Below are 14,953 nucleotides of genomic sequence, written 5' to 3'. Positions count from 1 at the left end.
CACTGTTGTGTCAATATTGTTGTACGGTCAATACGAGTGATGTTGTATGCATGATTATTGAGATTCTCACTCTTCACAGTGATCTGTTGACTCGATGCAACATTGATAATGAATTTTGTTCCACCAACTGCAGTGGTATTAACAATAGATATATGATTATTTATTTTTATGACTTATACATTACTGGCAAACTCCTACCTGCAGGCACTGGACTTGTGGGGGTGCATTAATTAACAACTGGTAATGTTTGACAAATAATCAGTAACTGTTTCTGGCATAAAAAAAATAATTAAGGAAGAAATGACACCTTTAATTGTAATTACACAATTGGCACTTGGTTACAGTGTTGCCTTCAAAAGAACATACATGGTAAAATGTTTGAAATTTTAGAAACTAATAATGTGAGCTGTATAAATATGTCCTTATACTTAACTTTATAACCTTATACCTCAGTTAACCCACGTCTGCAGCAAGTTTAAGTTAAACCTCAGATACAGTGACCTCTTCAGGAGTTTAGATGATTTCTACAGGACACAGCAACCAGAATCAGACTAAACCACAGGTGCAGTTTACCCAGCTTCTGAGGACACAGCAATGGGATTTAAAGGTGGAGTAAGCGATTCTAATACAAAATACATCTCTGTGTCAAATTCTGTGAATATCTCGATCTGCTAGCTGCCTGTGTGCTGAAAAAAAATCTGTTGTGTGTACACAGCCTTGGCTCTGTAAATGGGAAACAAACAAGGTGGCTGGGACTGAGCTCACAACAGTATTCCAGCTGTGATTTGTATGTTTAACATTAAATTACTTGCCCACGGATTCGCTTAAGCTTACTTTCTAGTTTGCCAAGACATGCTGTTGTTGTAATGTTAGCTATAGTAGCAGGAGAGTCGTGAATATCACTGTTTGGTGCTGTTGTGCTGGCTCTGGGTCTGGGCTTCTGTTAGCTTTGCAGCAGCAACTGTAACAACAGTATGCTAACCCAGCTACCCTAGCTAACTTTACAACACTTGCTGTGTTGTTGTTCGCTCTATATCATGATGTTTGTCATGGTATTGACTCCAGAATCTCTTACTGCACCTTTAATTGATCGTGTGACTTTAGCCCAGATGACACAGGTTTAAACCTTTAAACCCATCTGAAATCACAGCTAAGCCAATGACAAAGAAACAGCTCCTGCATTTTTAGGCTTATTGTCTAATTGTTAGGCAGCTTGTCATTCCAGAAATGATATCTCTATTATTCTTGATTTAATAGAGACATCATTTATTTATTAGAATATTAGACACACCCACTGTTCTGTGGATTGTCCAAAGAAACTGGGACAGTGCTATGGAAACATGTTTCTGTTGAATGTTTTAAATATACATTTTTCAACACTGAGCTCTACCAATAAATTTAGTTCCCCTTGATTGTATTAAGGTGGAAGCAGAAATCTCAAAGACAGATTAACAAATAACACCCAAATTGTTCATGGCTAGGTACCACTGATATTAAGTAAAATGTGTTTTATTGTGATATGGGTAAATTGACCTATTAGGCATTTACTCAAGCAATCAAATGTTGTTGAAATGTGAAAGTCCTGAGTGTGTTTAAAACTTCAGGCATATGTATGGTTTCTCCAGGAAAGGAGACAGTGAAAGAAAGGCTATTTTATTGTGCTCATTTTAATTTTTTGACAAGAAAATAAAAAAAGAAAGCCTCTGAGAGATCCTATGGCACAGCGTTCTCTCTCTCACTTTCTCACTCCTGAGTCATTCACTAGAAGAATTCAACACAAGCATCCTCTGAGGATCTCCTTGCAGCATGCTCCATTCTCGTTTCTGTCTGTTGTCAGTAGGACCTCTATTTATTTCTACTTTCTAGGCATTGTTGTTTCAAAAACACAGTTTGTCTTCATCACGGTTCAAAGAATAGCAGTGCTGATTAGGGTCACTGTCGACTGGTCGCCTCGACCATCAACTCATTGTTGTCTGATTCTAGACAAGCTCTGCAACTCTCTGACACATGATAAATTCAGGCCATTATTGTTCATAAACAGAACGGAGAAAGAAAAACAGTAGTTTAATACATCGCTACATTGATATTACTGTTACTCAAAGAATGCTCAAGTGAGGCTTATCAAGCAATTATAAAATTGCAGTCAAGAAAGTATAAGTTAAGAATCCAGGAAATTGTTCGATTTTTAAAGCAATGTTAAAGTTAAAAAGATTAAAGAAAATCTATTTTTTTAAGGCTGTTGTTTAGTTAAAGCCACAATCTGGGATGTGTAATGCAGAAACAACCACGGCTCATCAGTTTTCTTTTGGATCAGAGTCGGATTGTTTGCTGCAGCAGCAGAGGAACCATGTTATAGCTGCTGCAGTACCAGAGGAGAAAAGAAAATTCTTTTTTTAACCACACAAATGAATGTGCTTTTGCAGTGCTACAAACAGCTGTGGTGATTTCACTAACCCACGATTATGGCTTTAACTGGGCGTAATGACTTGAGCATTCTGAACTCATTATAGCAGAGAAATAAGATTTTTTACAGTGTTTCCATTCATCAATAAACTTTTCATTGTTTGCCAGCTCAGTTGTTTCTATTGTGTAGTCCTCAGTGTTGTTTCAAGGTTGGAGTCGATTCTGTTTCAATTCAGAAAGCCAAGTGAGTGTGATTCACTCAGTATAAGCATTTGTAATTACAAATTGCTCGTCAATACTGTAAATACTACAAGCTTGTTAAATTCAAAATCCACTGAATTTAAATGTTCTTGACTCCATCCGTGGTTTACGGTCTTCTTAAATGAGTTGTTGTAGCACAGTTCTGTATAGAATAAACAGCAGTATTTTTGTTATCACATCACATTTTCTCCTCTAGTCAGCCTCTAGTATTTAGATCCTGCAGATATTGCAGATAAACATGTAGTCTCTTTTCACCATGCTAGTGATACCATCACATTTTACTATGACACTTCTCATATCACAAACATTTTCAGCTAAAAACCGTTGATAAGGCAAAAATCCCATTGCTAGTACTTCAATGGACGTCTGAAGTGGTAATTTTGGGCTTCTGGTGGACAACATTTCGTTCAAATGGTTATACAAACTGGTGTGAGGAAAGTTGTCCATGAGAATCTACCAGATTTTTTTTTTTTTTTTTTTTTCAGAAAGCCAAATTTTTTTTTCAGATAGATGAGGACACTGTTCGAATACAGCTTGTACATCAGAAAACAGAAAATACAGCTGCAACAGTATTAAATTCTGAAAGAATACATTCATCTGTGTGTTGTTGTGGTTGTGTGTGCATGAGTACACTTGAATGTGTATGTTTGCATGTGCTAGAGTTGTAACTGTAAAAGCCAATTTATACTTCTGCATCAAATCTACGCTGTAGCCTATGCGTAGCCATGTACCCTACACTGTAAAACTTGCTGTAGACTTACCAAAAATGTAACTACACCTCACAGTGACGCAGACCTCAACAACTGCGAGTGGTTGGCTTGGTAGCATTGCATTTCCTCCAACACATTTCTAGCTTGTCCCTCTTCTGCCTCAACTGGTTCAAAGGTCGTACATACCGTCTCTACCGATGCCTTCTCTCATTTCTGTGTTTCTGTAATTCCACTAGAAGTAACTGCTGTTCAACATCAATCAGCATGATCCACTCAGTTTTGGCGGTGTAAGTGCAGAGCAACACAGACACCAATGCGTAGTATAAATGTATAGTGCTCACGATGGCACGTTGCCTACACCGTCGGCTATGGCATAGACTTGACACAGAAGTATAAATTGGTCGTAAGGGTGATGGTGGGTAAGTAGTTGGGGCCGGGTAAGGGGCTATAAAGGTCAATTTACTACCACAGTACTTTGGTCTTAGAAATGATTGGAGGATAGAAAGGGAGCAGTGAGCCAATGGTGGTGGATCTTTTTGTGCAAATTGATGTTCTGTTTGGCAAACTGGTGTATGCTGAAGAAGGTGAAGGAGAAGAAGAGGTCTGTAAATAGTAGTATTTAAAAGCATTTCAAACACTTCTTTGTGATTTATCAAGTTGGCACAATGGCACCACAGTGGAACCAGAGGAATCCAAAACATAAAAAGTAAAAACCTGGGAGATGTGGGGGGAAAAACAATTGTTGATAAAACACAGTGGATCTACAGTGTATCGGGAAGGAAGCTGAGAGCTTTAGGTCTTTTCCTAAAAGTCGTTTTTTGATTTTGAACAGTGCAGATATGTTTCCCCTGTGGGAATTGAAGACATTCATTTGAAGATTAGAATTTTTAGTTCCATTTCAAAATCAAAAACGTACCATTGTAAGTGAGCAGGTAGGTAACTAACTTGGGATTGTGGTTTCTGAAAAGTCTGAAAGATTTCATAACCATGTTGTACAAACAAAACAGTCACCTCTGTTGCAAATATAGAACTTCTCTCTCTCATCTGTACAGCGTTCCCTCTTTAGGAGGATGAGGAGCAGGTGTAGCAGGGGTTCACCAAGAGAAAAGATGGGCTTGTTTTTGGCTCCGCAGAGAGCACATTCCTCCTAGTAGAAAAGAAGAACTCAAATGTCTCGTCCATCATGTTTGTCTCTGTTGGTGTGCACTTCTCAGCTGAGAGTTTCAAAACAGTCAAAACACAGTCACACGACAGAGCCATGCCATATTCAAATAATAGAGTATTAATGATGAGGAGCATAGGAATAATAAGAAGACCAGTAATGTAATAATAATAATAATTAATAGTAATAACATATCATTCTAGGTTTTTTTAAATTCTGTATATAAAAACAGTGGCAAGGAGAAGTTGGTACACAGTAGGGCTCTACTATCCCCTTGGTTGATTTGGCACATTATACTGACTCTCTGGTGAGAGCTACCTACTCATTCTCAGCACAGTTAAATATTACTGTTGCCTGGCGACCCATCCATTTGTCATTTTGATGTTTTCAATGTCCCAAATCACAGCAAATCTTTCTTTCAAAATGTAATTCTTTACTGGGCGCGATACAAAAACAACCACCCCAAAGCAAACTCTATATCAATTCACCTTTGTAATGAGAATTGGTGAGGTTAATCTGCTGTGGTCAGGTTTGATGAATGTCAGTCTCAAGGCAGATCAAAAGCGTAGCCAGGCTGTTCAGGATGGGTTGCCCGGCAGCATTTAAGTTTTCTGTTCTTAATATTGATTTTTTCCCCCTTCATTCAAAACAGTACAAATAGCTACATAAGTCTGAGCTATAATTTTCCTTACATTACAAAAAGTAACTCAGTCTCTCTATAAGTTTTAAGTTATAAGATTTTTGTTCAATATAATATATTAGTTTGGTCCTCCTTCATGTTCTCAGAAGCAAAGGCTTGGTTTGTGTTAAGTGTTAGCCAACGTGTGTGTCTATAGATGTATGTGTATATAGATGTATGTGTGCAGTTTGATTCTGTAGATCCTGTAAGTTGTGTGTGTTTGTGTGTATTTACAGGTCATTTTTGTATCGGTCTGTGTATCTGTATCAATATGTTATGGGTGCAATGTTGTTAATTTCCATCTTCAAAGTGTTTGGGGTCTCCAGATGTGGGATCAGGTCTTCTGCTGAGCGGACACACCCTTCCAGTAGTCCAGTATGTCATGAAGATCCTCATCCTTGGCAAACTGAACTTTTCGCCTCAGCGCATGTCCGGCTGCCACGTATCCTTCATCCTCCATGGACGCCTGCCGGTGCCTCTTACGGTGCAGTTTGAACCTCTCCCACAGCCCCAAGGTCGGGGTGCAGAGAAGCCCTTCCTCTTCCTCGTCTTCATCTGGGCTGGAGCAGTAGCTGAGGTTGTGGTACTGGGGCGAGAGCGGATAGTGTGGCGATAGCTGGGAGTAGGCCAGCTCCCGTTGCTTGGCCTGCCTGCTGAGGGTGAGGGGGTCTAACATGGAGGGCTTACGGCCCCCTGGGTGGTGGTGGAGCTCCTGCAGCATCTGGGGGTGGTGCTGCAGCTCCTGGAGGTGCTGCTGTGAGCCGGGATAGGAGTGGCGGTGTTCATTGTACTGACGGATTCTCTGGGCTTCAGCTCGTAAGATAGCTGCTGCTGGGGTGACTGTACGGATGGCCTCTACTCCTCCGCCTGCCCTTTCTCCTCTCTCTCCTGGTGAGGTTCTCTCGATATAGCGGGTCTCTGATGTGTGATAGCCTCCCTCCGAGCGGAATGAGCGTGGGCTCCTGGCAGAGCCAGGAGAAGAGGAGGTGCTGGGCCTTTTGGAGGTTGGAGGAGCCTCCATGCTGTGATGTCGCTGCAGCGAATGATGATAGCTTCGCCCTCTCTCTTCTCTTCCTCCTCTTCCTCCCTTATACACTGGGGAGAGGAACTCCCCTCCTCTTTCTCCTCTCTCTCCTTGCTCAGAGAGAAGCACCAGCTGCGGCTCTGCAGTCGAAACAGCCCCTCCACCGGCAGAAGAGGGGGATTTCATCCCCTGTTGAAAGGAAGTAGACTCAGATTTGAGAGCATCTATACAGTTGTTGATGATCTGATTAACTTTATCAACTTCTTTAGCAATGGTTGAGATCTCTGCTACTGAGCCCTGGGGATTTGCTTGTGGCGACATCTCTCTTTCTCGCTCTCGCTCCCTCTCCCTCTCCCTCTCCCTCTCCCTCTCCCTGTCCCTTTCAATGCCAGATCCTCTCACCTCCATGTAGTTAAGTTTAGCAGGCTTGTGCGCAGGTGTTTCTATAACCTCCTGCAGCTTGTATGGATCTATCTCACCACCCTGAGGAAGGTAGGGCATTCTGGACAGGCTGTCACCAGCGCCAAGCTTCTGGGAAACAGATCCTCCACTCCCGCCCTCTATATCCCCTTCTCCACCATACTTGAGCTCTATCAGAGTCCTTTGGATCCTGCTCATCTTCCTTTCCTTCTCCTCCATGATCCTCTTCTTTCTCAGGCAGTGGACTATTAGGCCAAGAAAGAGTAGCATGCCAAACAAACAGCCCAAAATAGTCATAATGTAGTGGGTGGCTGACGACTGATTGGCTATCGTCTCAGGCCCGGCCCGGCGGCCGGTGGATATGGTCAAACAGGTGTGGTTGAAGCGCAAGGAGTTTCGTATAGAAGCCACACAGTACGTGTAGTCAGTGTTAGGTTTCAAGTTCTTCAGCTCAATATCTTCTCTTTGATTTTTCAGATTCTGGATATCTGTGAAGAAGCTGTTGTTATAAAGCACAAGGATGTACATTTTCCTGTACGGATGAGGAATCTGAACCGTTATTACAGCGCTTGAATGTAGCACCTGTTTCAGCGTCATGATCGGATTGGCGTCAGAGAAAATGGGGCTTAAGCTGATTACCTCATCAGGAGGGGTCCCAGAAGCACAATCGTCCAATCCACAGGGAGAGGCAAAATCTGGGGGCAGGGTGGTTGAATCAGCCGAACCAATAACATAGAAAGATGTCACACTACTGCCGTCGTCTGTACATACAAGACTGAGCACGTGCAGAGCGTTGCGTTGGGTAGGCATGCGGGGGTTCTGGCTCAGGAGGTTGTAGCCGAAGAATCCTTGAGGGGAGTCGCACACCATTCTCTCACTGGTCCTGTTGGGGAAGGCTGAGAGCCAGCGCAGGAAACCCAACAGCTCACAAGAGCAGTTGAAGGGGTTGGTGTAAAGTTCACAGGTGGTCAGCTTAGAGAGTCCAGAGAACAAACTGCCATCCAACACCTGGATCCTGAAAAGGGACAAAGGTAAATCATATATTTTAAGGGGACTTTCACATTCAGATAATCTGACATAGTTGAACATGGTACCATAATTTCATCATCATCTGTCATTTTAAAAAGTACTCCATTAATTTACTATTGCACATCTATAACACTAGGACTCATGATGCAAAAATGAGATGTGAAAAATAAAAATCTGTATTTGTTTAAGATTTGGATTATGCTACTACCAGCTAATGACGGCATAAGCTGCTAAACTCGAGCAGGGATGAGGAGCAGGATACACAGGTCTGGTGAGCTCACTTACTTCTAACTCTCTTACTCAGTCTTCTTATGCTTCAGTTTATGGTCTTAAACAAGCCCCAAAGATCAGTTAAACTTGTTCCATTCAGCTGTTGCTTTTACAGTAAAGTCAAAAGATCAATACTAGTTACAGTATCTATAGCAAGAACAAGACAGTTATTCCCACAGTGAAAAGGTAGGAATTTCAACTTTTATTGAAAAGATGCCTTGTTGCAGCATTACACCATGATTTAATGATACAGTCAGTGAGAAAATTAGTATCTCTGCATCTTCTTCAGTGCTTTTTTAAAAAGCCACCCTTGAGGTGATGATACCAAGCCATTTAACATTGATGTTTTGGCCGTGTTTAAGAAACTTACCATATTCGCCTATCAAGCTGTGCTAGAAATGTATAAAATCATTTTCTTCTTTGCCCAGTTAGCATCATACACCAACCAGCCAACAAAGAAAGTCAGTTTGCAAGGAGCCCTTTTCAGTTTTTGTGTTGGATTCCTCTCACATCATGTCACTATTAAACAACAAAACAGTTACAGTTTAGAGCTGCACTGACTATAAATTGATTGATCATTGATTTTTTTGTCAAAAAAAAAAGTCAAAATCAGCAAATCAGCAAATTTAACCAGTAAATGTTTAATATTTTTTCTTGATAAGTGATTTCAAAGATTAACCGATTATCAATATTGCTGTGTTTTCTCTAAGTCATCTAATTGAATAATCAACTAATTATTTCAGCATACAACAGCATTTTTTCTGTCTCTCATAAGACACACATATATGGACTCAGATTTATACCTGTTCATGGAGAGGTCTATATTCTCTATGTTGGGGCATTCCCAGAAGGTGTTGGGTGTAACAGTCTCGATGAGGTTGGCTTGCAGATAGAGATACTGCAGCTTGCCCAGGCCTCGCAGCATCCCCTCTGTCAGGTTCCTCAACTTGTTAAAACCCATCTGGAGAACCTGGGGAGACAAAGACAAGTGGGATTATTCTAATCTCTGAAGAGCCGGCCAGCACCAGGCATCACTCACTACAAGCTGGGAACAAACAGAACAAACAGATGACGGTTCAGTACAATTCATGTTTCACATGGTGATCTAAGCCTCTGTGCTGTGCTGAATTTACTAAGATCTTGTTCAAATTTTACGTCATGGCACCGCTCCAGCTGCTGGGATAGATGTGTAAGCATGCCAGCTCATTATGGCTGCGTTCAGCTCAGTTTGGTGAAAACACTTTTGCCTCAATGAGTGAGCGTCGTCTTTCTGTTTCGTGTGGCCATTTGTGTGTGTAATGCTGGAAGAATTTAGAACCTGTTCTCAAGTAAATATATCAGTACTACAGTGTAAAAATATGGTTAGAAGCCTTCATTCCAAATTTTACTTTACTATTATTAGCAAAATGTACTTAAATTAGTAATAATACAGAAAGAGATATATGAAGAATATATCAGGAATTTGATACCAAATTACTTTTTTGACACTCTGTTAGTGTACAGACACATTTTGGTCAGTACTGTAAGTGTGTGTGAGGTTTGATACCCAGCATTATTTATACATAATTGGATTATTAGCCTGCTGATGCATTAATGTGTAAACTGCATTTTAATGTTACAGCTGGTTAAGCTGGAGTTAATTTGAACTACTTTAAATGCCGCAGGGTAGTTTAATCTACAAGAATGGATCGTATTTTATTTACTATACTGTAACATTTTCCAACATTATAACTGTAAATGAAGTGGAGTAAATAAGAGGACTGAAACAACACGACATACTGTGAGCTTAAAAACCCAAATTACCTCATAATTCACCAAAATACAGTACCTAGTGAATGTACTTAGTTACTTTTCTCCATTGTGTGTGTGCATTAACAAGTGCATCCATGAACATGCACGTGTGTATAAATGTACATTATGTCATTGCTCACCTGCAGGTTGAATTGTGCTGAGAATGCTCCATCTTCCACATAGCTGATATCATTCTTGGTTAGGTTCAGATAGGTGAGGTTGCCAAAGCGACTGAGTGAAGAATAATGGACCGATCGTATCTTGTTCTCATTCAGCCTCAGATCCACAATAGTGCTGTTGAGAGAAGTGTGAAGGCTGTAGATGTTTGGCAAGGGGGCAAAATGATGTCGACATAACTCACTTTCATTGTAAGTTTCCTTACCTGTTGATATGGGATGGGATGGCCTCATAAGGCGGCTGGTTCATACTGCAGATAGCCAGCCACACAAAGCCTTTCTCCCCTTCGATAAGCCAACAGTCAGCTGTTACCATTGGCAACCGCATTATTGACAGCAGGGCAAGCCAACAGAGGAAGGAGCTGGCTGTGGACAGGACCAATGATGAAGAACCTCCTGTCACATTATGTCTCTGCCGTCCCTGTCCCGTCTTCTGGGCCATTTGGGATGTCATCACAATATCCATTGGAGAAGGCCGACCAGAGATGCTTGCCATCTAACATTTATTCATGCAGGCTAGCGCCATTTGAAAGAGAGCGACGGCTTGTTTGTTTAGTAATATCTCAGTATATGGTGACTTGCTGCTCTTTTTTTTGTGAGATTTGTGTCTGTTCTGCTTGAGTTGTGGTCACAGCATGGTAAAATGTTGCTGTCTCTCTGTAGTGTCTATGTAATCGTACAGCAAATTGAAGTCTGAGTTGAGTTAAACTTGTGTTAGGAATGAGGGATTTATCAAGTAGAAATGAGTGCAGGGATGGGATGTATCACTTCATTGGCAGTATGTATCTAGGTAAACTGTATCAATTGTTTAATTAGGGGGTCACATTTGATTTTTTATGCATAAATTGGCAAGTGGAAGTCATCCTGGTGCCAGATTGGCTGGTACTCATGTCTTCTGTGGCCATCTGCATCTCTGATTGGACAAGCACCTCTTTTCTTTCTTCCTCATTTCTCACTGCTCTGTACTCGATGTGAGAACTCGTCCCTGGAGGGAAAGGGAGAGAGAGAGATGCTAAGAGGTTGTTAGAAAAGAATCCCTAATGAAACACAGAGGTTTATTTTGTGAGATACCAGCAAACACAGCCCTGTTAGCAGCTTGATGAGATAGAGCCATTTATTTTTTCTAATATAACAGTCTGGCACACACATACACACACACACACACACACAGACAAATTTACTATGTACACACACATTTTATATACTCATATGATTTCTTGTAATTTCAGATACACAACAAGCACCTGCAAATCTTAAAAATACACACAGTTGGCCGCTGCTGTATGTACACACTCTTTGAGCCTCTGGGCCTTGATAGGTCTGGGCTAAGAATGGGCTTTACTGTGATACTATATCTAATTAATTAATCGTCTCTAAATAAAACACTTCTTGGGAAAAACAGCTGATGTCTGATGGAACAGGATAGACAGGGGGAGGTGGGGAAAAGAAAGAGGCTCGCAAAGAGCTGTGGAGTGACGAGGAGGAGGACAAAGTGGGTGCAAGAGAGTGGTGATGTTTGAGGGAGAGAGATGGTGAGATGGAGCAAACAGTGATGAAGAGGGAGGGATACGGCGCTAAGGAAAGAAGCCGTGATTCTGTGAGAAAAAGGGGAGGCTGGGAAGAGAGAAATGTAGAGTGCCTCTGTGTCTGTCTGTCTGGGGAATTTGCTAGAATAGTGGCTCCCTCTTCTCTTTGAGAGCCTTTTTCTCAGCTGAAAGAGCAACAAACAGGATGTGACATCATGGAGGTGACGGAGCGGAGTGGGAAGGAGCAAAAGGTCTGGCCTTCCTCACAAGCATCTTTTGGCTGCTTTCCCCACCCTATTGATTACAGATGAATAGCAAGGCAGAGAGGTGCTGATGTGTTACCTCTAATCTGATGAGGAGGTTAATAAAGAGCCATGGTTTTGTGAATAGGACAAAGCTACTCTTAACTTTTTTGTGTCTCTGAGAGCAAAAGTCTTGACGTCACATCTTTGCTAAGACACTGTTCAGCTAGCTTCTGTGACTCAGTGTTATCTCTCAATCAGGGTCTATTTGATCTTTTGCACTGCATATTATAGGAAGAATCTACTACAGCCCAAAGAATGTAAACCATTCATGGTTTTAAGGAAGTTTAACAACGAATGCCTTGCAAATTGTTGAACTGAACCATAATTTAAAAAACTACAGCTCCCATGATGATTTGTTAATCTCTGCTGTCTAAACAAGAAAAAAAAATCAACAGCCATGCTACCATGCTCTGTGAGGTTATACTCACAATGACAACGTTAACACGGTGATGTTTTGCATGTATAACGATTATACTTTGTTTCATCAAGGCTCACTATAAACATCACAAATGTACGGTGGTGTATGTGAACGCTTGCAGGTGTGGACAAGGGCTTTTTCACCCAGTCAGCACAATCTATAATTGATGGTGAGACTTCCTCCCACATAGCATGAGGCCACCAGAGAAAGGGTGGGAACTGCTGCCAGCCACACACACAAACAAACACACATATGCACAGGAAATGTCCATTTTGCTGACCAAGGGTTAAGCTTGAGTAAACAAACAGTTTAGAATGGAGAACATGGAAGTTTAGCCTGTATACAGAGCAGGCGGAGAGACCAAACAGTTTAGTTAACAAGCAGAGATGGCTGATTTCTGCCTGACCTCTTTTTACACTGAGGTAAGTGATGTCGGCTGAAGGGCCAGAAGACAGAACAGGAGTGCAGGGCAGCAGGGAGCAGAAAGAGATACAGTAGTAGTTGCTGGCTTGCACTTGACCTCCTTTTGTAGTAAAGACACTTGTAGTAGCTAATGTGATATTCGCAGAATGAACGAGTAAAGAGTATGTCGGTCTCTTTTCCATTTTGCATCATTCATCGCCTTCCCCGATCGTGCTCTCTGCGCTTACGCACACTGCTGCTGAGAGCAACCGCGTGGAATATACCAGCACTCAGAATCATGACCGGCTCACTTTCCACTCATGTCACACTCAAAGATTTATAGGGTACAAACCGTCATATGGAGGAAGACTGAGGTGGACTCCTTGCTAACCTTGATTTACCTGAAATATGACGTGTATTGTGTCGTGACCGCGGTTGTTTCAGGATATATTATGTAGAAAAAATAATGTATTGTAAAAAAACCTGGAGAGTGCTAAGAACTGGGCTTGGTCACACTACTCTGATACACACAAACAGACGGCAGTGCGTCACCTTTCTCACACACTCTGCTAAACAGCAGGGTACCGAGCCTCTCTACATGAGTGTTTTTCTGCATAACATCCGTATTTTACAAACACACACACACAGTCACACACAAATCTTGCTTTTAACAAGACAAAAAAAGAAAAAATCCAGTGTACTTTTACTAAATTAATCTAGATGTCTTAAAACCGACATGACTGAATGATGATGATTTTCATACACTAATTGATCATAATCTCAGTGAACAAGAGAAAAATGAAGCCAAAAGAGGCAAGTTAAAGGGGCTATACGTAGTTTTTTTAGATGAAATAAATTATTTTTTCTTGCCTGTGTGTGAAGGAGTTGTAACCACACATAAAAACAATCCACTCAGGCCAAACAAGAATCAGATCAACTTTGGGTGAAAACACTGTCAACATCAGAAAAGGCTGAGTCACGGAGAGACCTCTGCCTTGTTTTGGAACAGACAAAACTGACACAGAGTTGGCTTTCATCCTATTGGACAGGTAAACTAACATTACTGCAAAACATGTGAAATATATTCTGATTTTGGGCTTTAGGTGGCTCAAGTTAGATAACATTAGCTTACTGGCTAACACTGAGCAAGTGCTAACGTTATTCAGTGCAAAATACTACAGTTGTGTGGCTTTCCACATTACTTCATCATCTTACATGATCAGATTACTATCTGGTGTAACAGCGGTAGTATGTCAAAGTGTTGATTTTAGCCTGCAAGAAATTGTGTAATGGTAGAAAGCAAATGTGTAGCTATTTGTTTATACTAGCCTATAGTGATGCAAGGCAGGAGCAGCCAGCTTTGTTAGCATGGATCTACCGCTGTTTACTTTGTAATGTTCAATTTAGACTTATTGTTGTTTTATTGATACTCAAGTACACAGATTCTCCACTGTCTCAGTCGCTGTGATTTACGTGACCCACACAATATACAATAATGCAACATAACAGCACAGGACAACACCAAAGAGGAAGACCCATTCATACATTAACATTACATTTAGTAATTTAGCTGATGCTTTTATCCAAAGTGACTTACAATTGCTATACTGTATGTCAGAGGTTGTACGCCTCTGGAGCAACTGTATATATAACCCTTTAAAAATAATATTTTACATGAATGAACACAAATTTAAGCTTCCACAACAGAAAACAACATCTTTATTTTATTTCCGATGCTTGTGTATCCTCTCAGACCTCTCTATGTAATATATCAAAATGTTCCAAAGTCAAACTTAAAAAAATACAATAAAGATGTATCCTGTTGAAAAAGTTTAAAGCTTTTCTTTCTACTTTTGCCAAGAAAGCTATGTTTCAGTCCTGTTTGTTTGGTACTTAACAGATTTCAGTGACATCTGGTGTGTATTTTCATGCAGATCCAGATGCTGATTTGTCTAGTAAGATGTTCTTTTATTAAAATACAAAAAATTGAGGATTGTGCAGCATTGGTTAAGGCATGCACTCTCTTGGTCTAACTGATGCTGTGGTTTAATTTAAAATGTTTTCTTATAAACTGGCCCCATATACTGCTGTCATATCTGGGGATGTTGGAGAAATAAACCATCAGCTCAACTTGTGGTTTGCACTTAAGTTTTTGAACAGAACTGTCTCTTTACTATAGCTTCATGTTTTAAATACAAAAACATGAGTGTCATCAATCATATTTCTCAAAATGTGTAACGTGCTGCCCACAGAATTATCCATAATCATTGAAATAGGCTTTAGTCCCCATGCTGTGATAAATACCAACTACACACACAGACACACACACACACAAATCCCACTCCAACAACCCACCATCCTTAATTTCCTCAATGTG

At 40.9% G+C, this 14,953-nt stretch overlaps 1 protein-coding gene across 1 annotated transcript in view; it reads right to left on the bottom strand.

The window, feature by feature from the left end:
* Positions 1–307: 307 nt before the first annotated feature.
* Positions 308–14,953, bottom strand: part of LOC119898689 (protein ELFN1-like) — a 44,369-nt gene continuing 29,723 nt past the window's right edge. The window contains exons 2-5 of the mRNA XM_038712882.1: positions 10,132–10,910; positions 9,890–10,043; positions 8,762–8,928; positions 308–7,674 (exon numbers count right to left, since the gene is read on the bottom strand). Of these exons, the coding sequence (XP_038568810.1) occupies positions 5,550–7,674; positions 8,762–8,928; positions 9,890–10,043; positions 10,132–10,421 (2,736 nt within the window). The 5' untranslated portion in view covers positions 10,422–10,910 and the 3' untranslated portion in view covers positions 308–5,549. The remainder of the gene's footprint in view (positions 7,675–8,761; positions 8,929–9,889; positions 10,044–10,131; positions 10,911–14,953) is intronic.

This window comes from Micropterus salmoides, unplaced genomic scaffold (genome assembly GCF_014851395.1).
Source record: "Micropterus salmoides isolate LMB-PRFRI ecotype aquatic unplaced genomic scaffold, ASM1485139v1 Ms_hic_scaffold_12, whole genome shotgun sequence".
In the NCBI taxonomy this organism is placed as follows: domain Eukaryota; kingdom Metazoa; phylum Chordata; class Actinopteri; order Centrarchiformes; family Centrarchidae; genus Micropterus; species Micropterus salmoides.
Note: the sequence above shows the minus strand (reverse complement) of the source record. Positions and strands in the feature narration are given on the sequence as shown.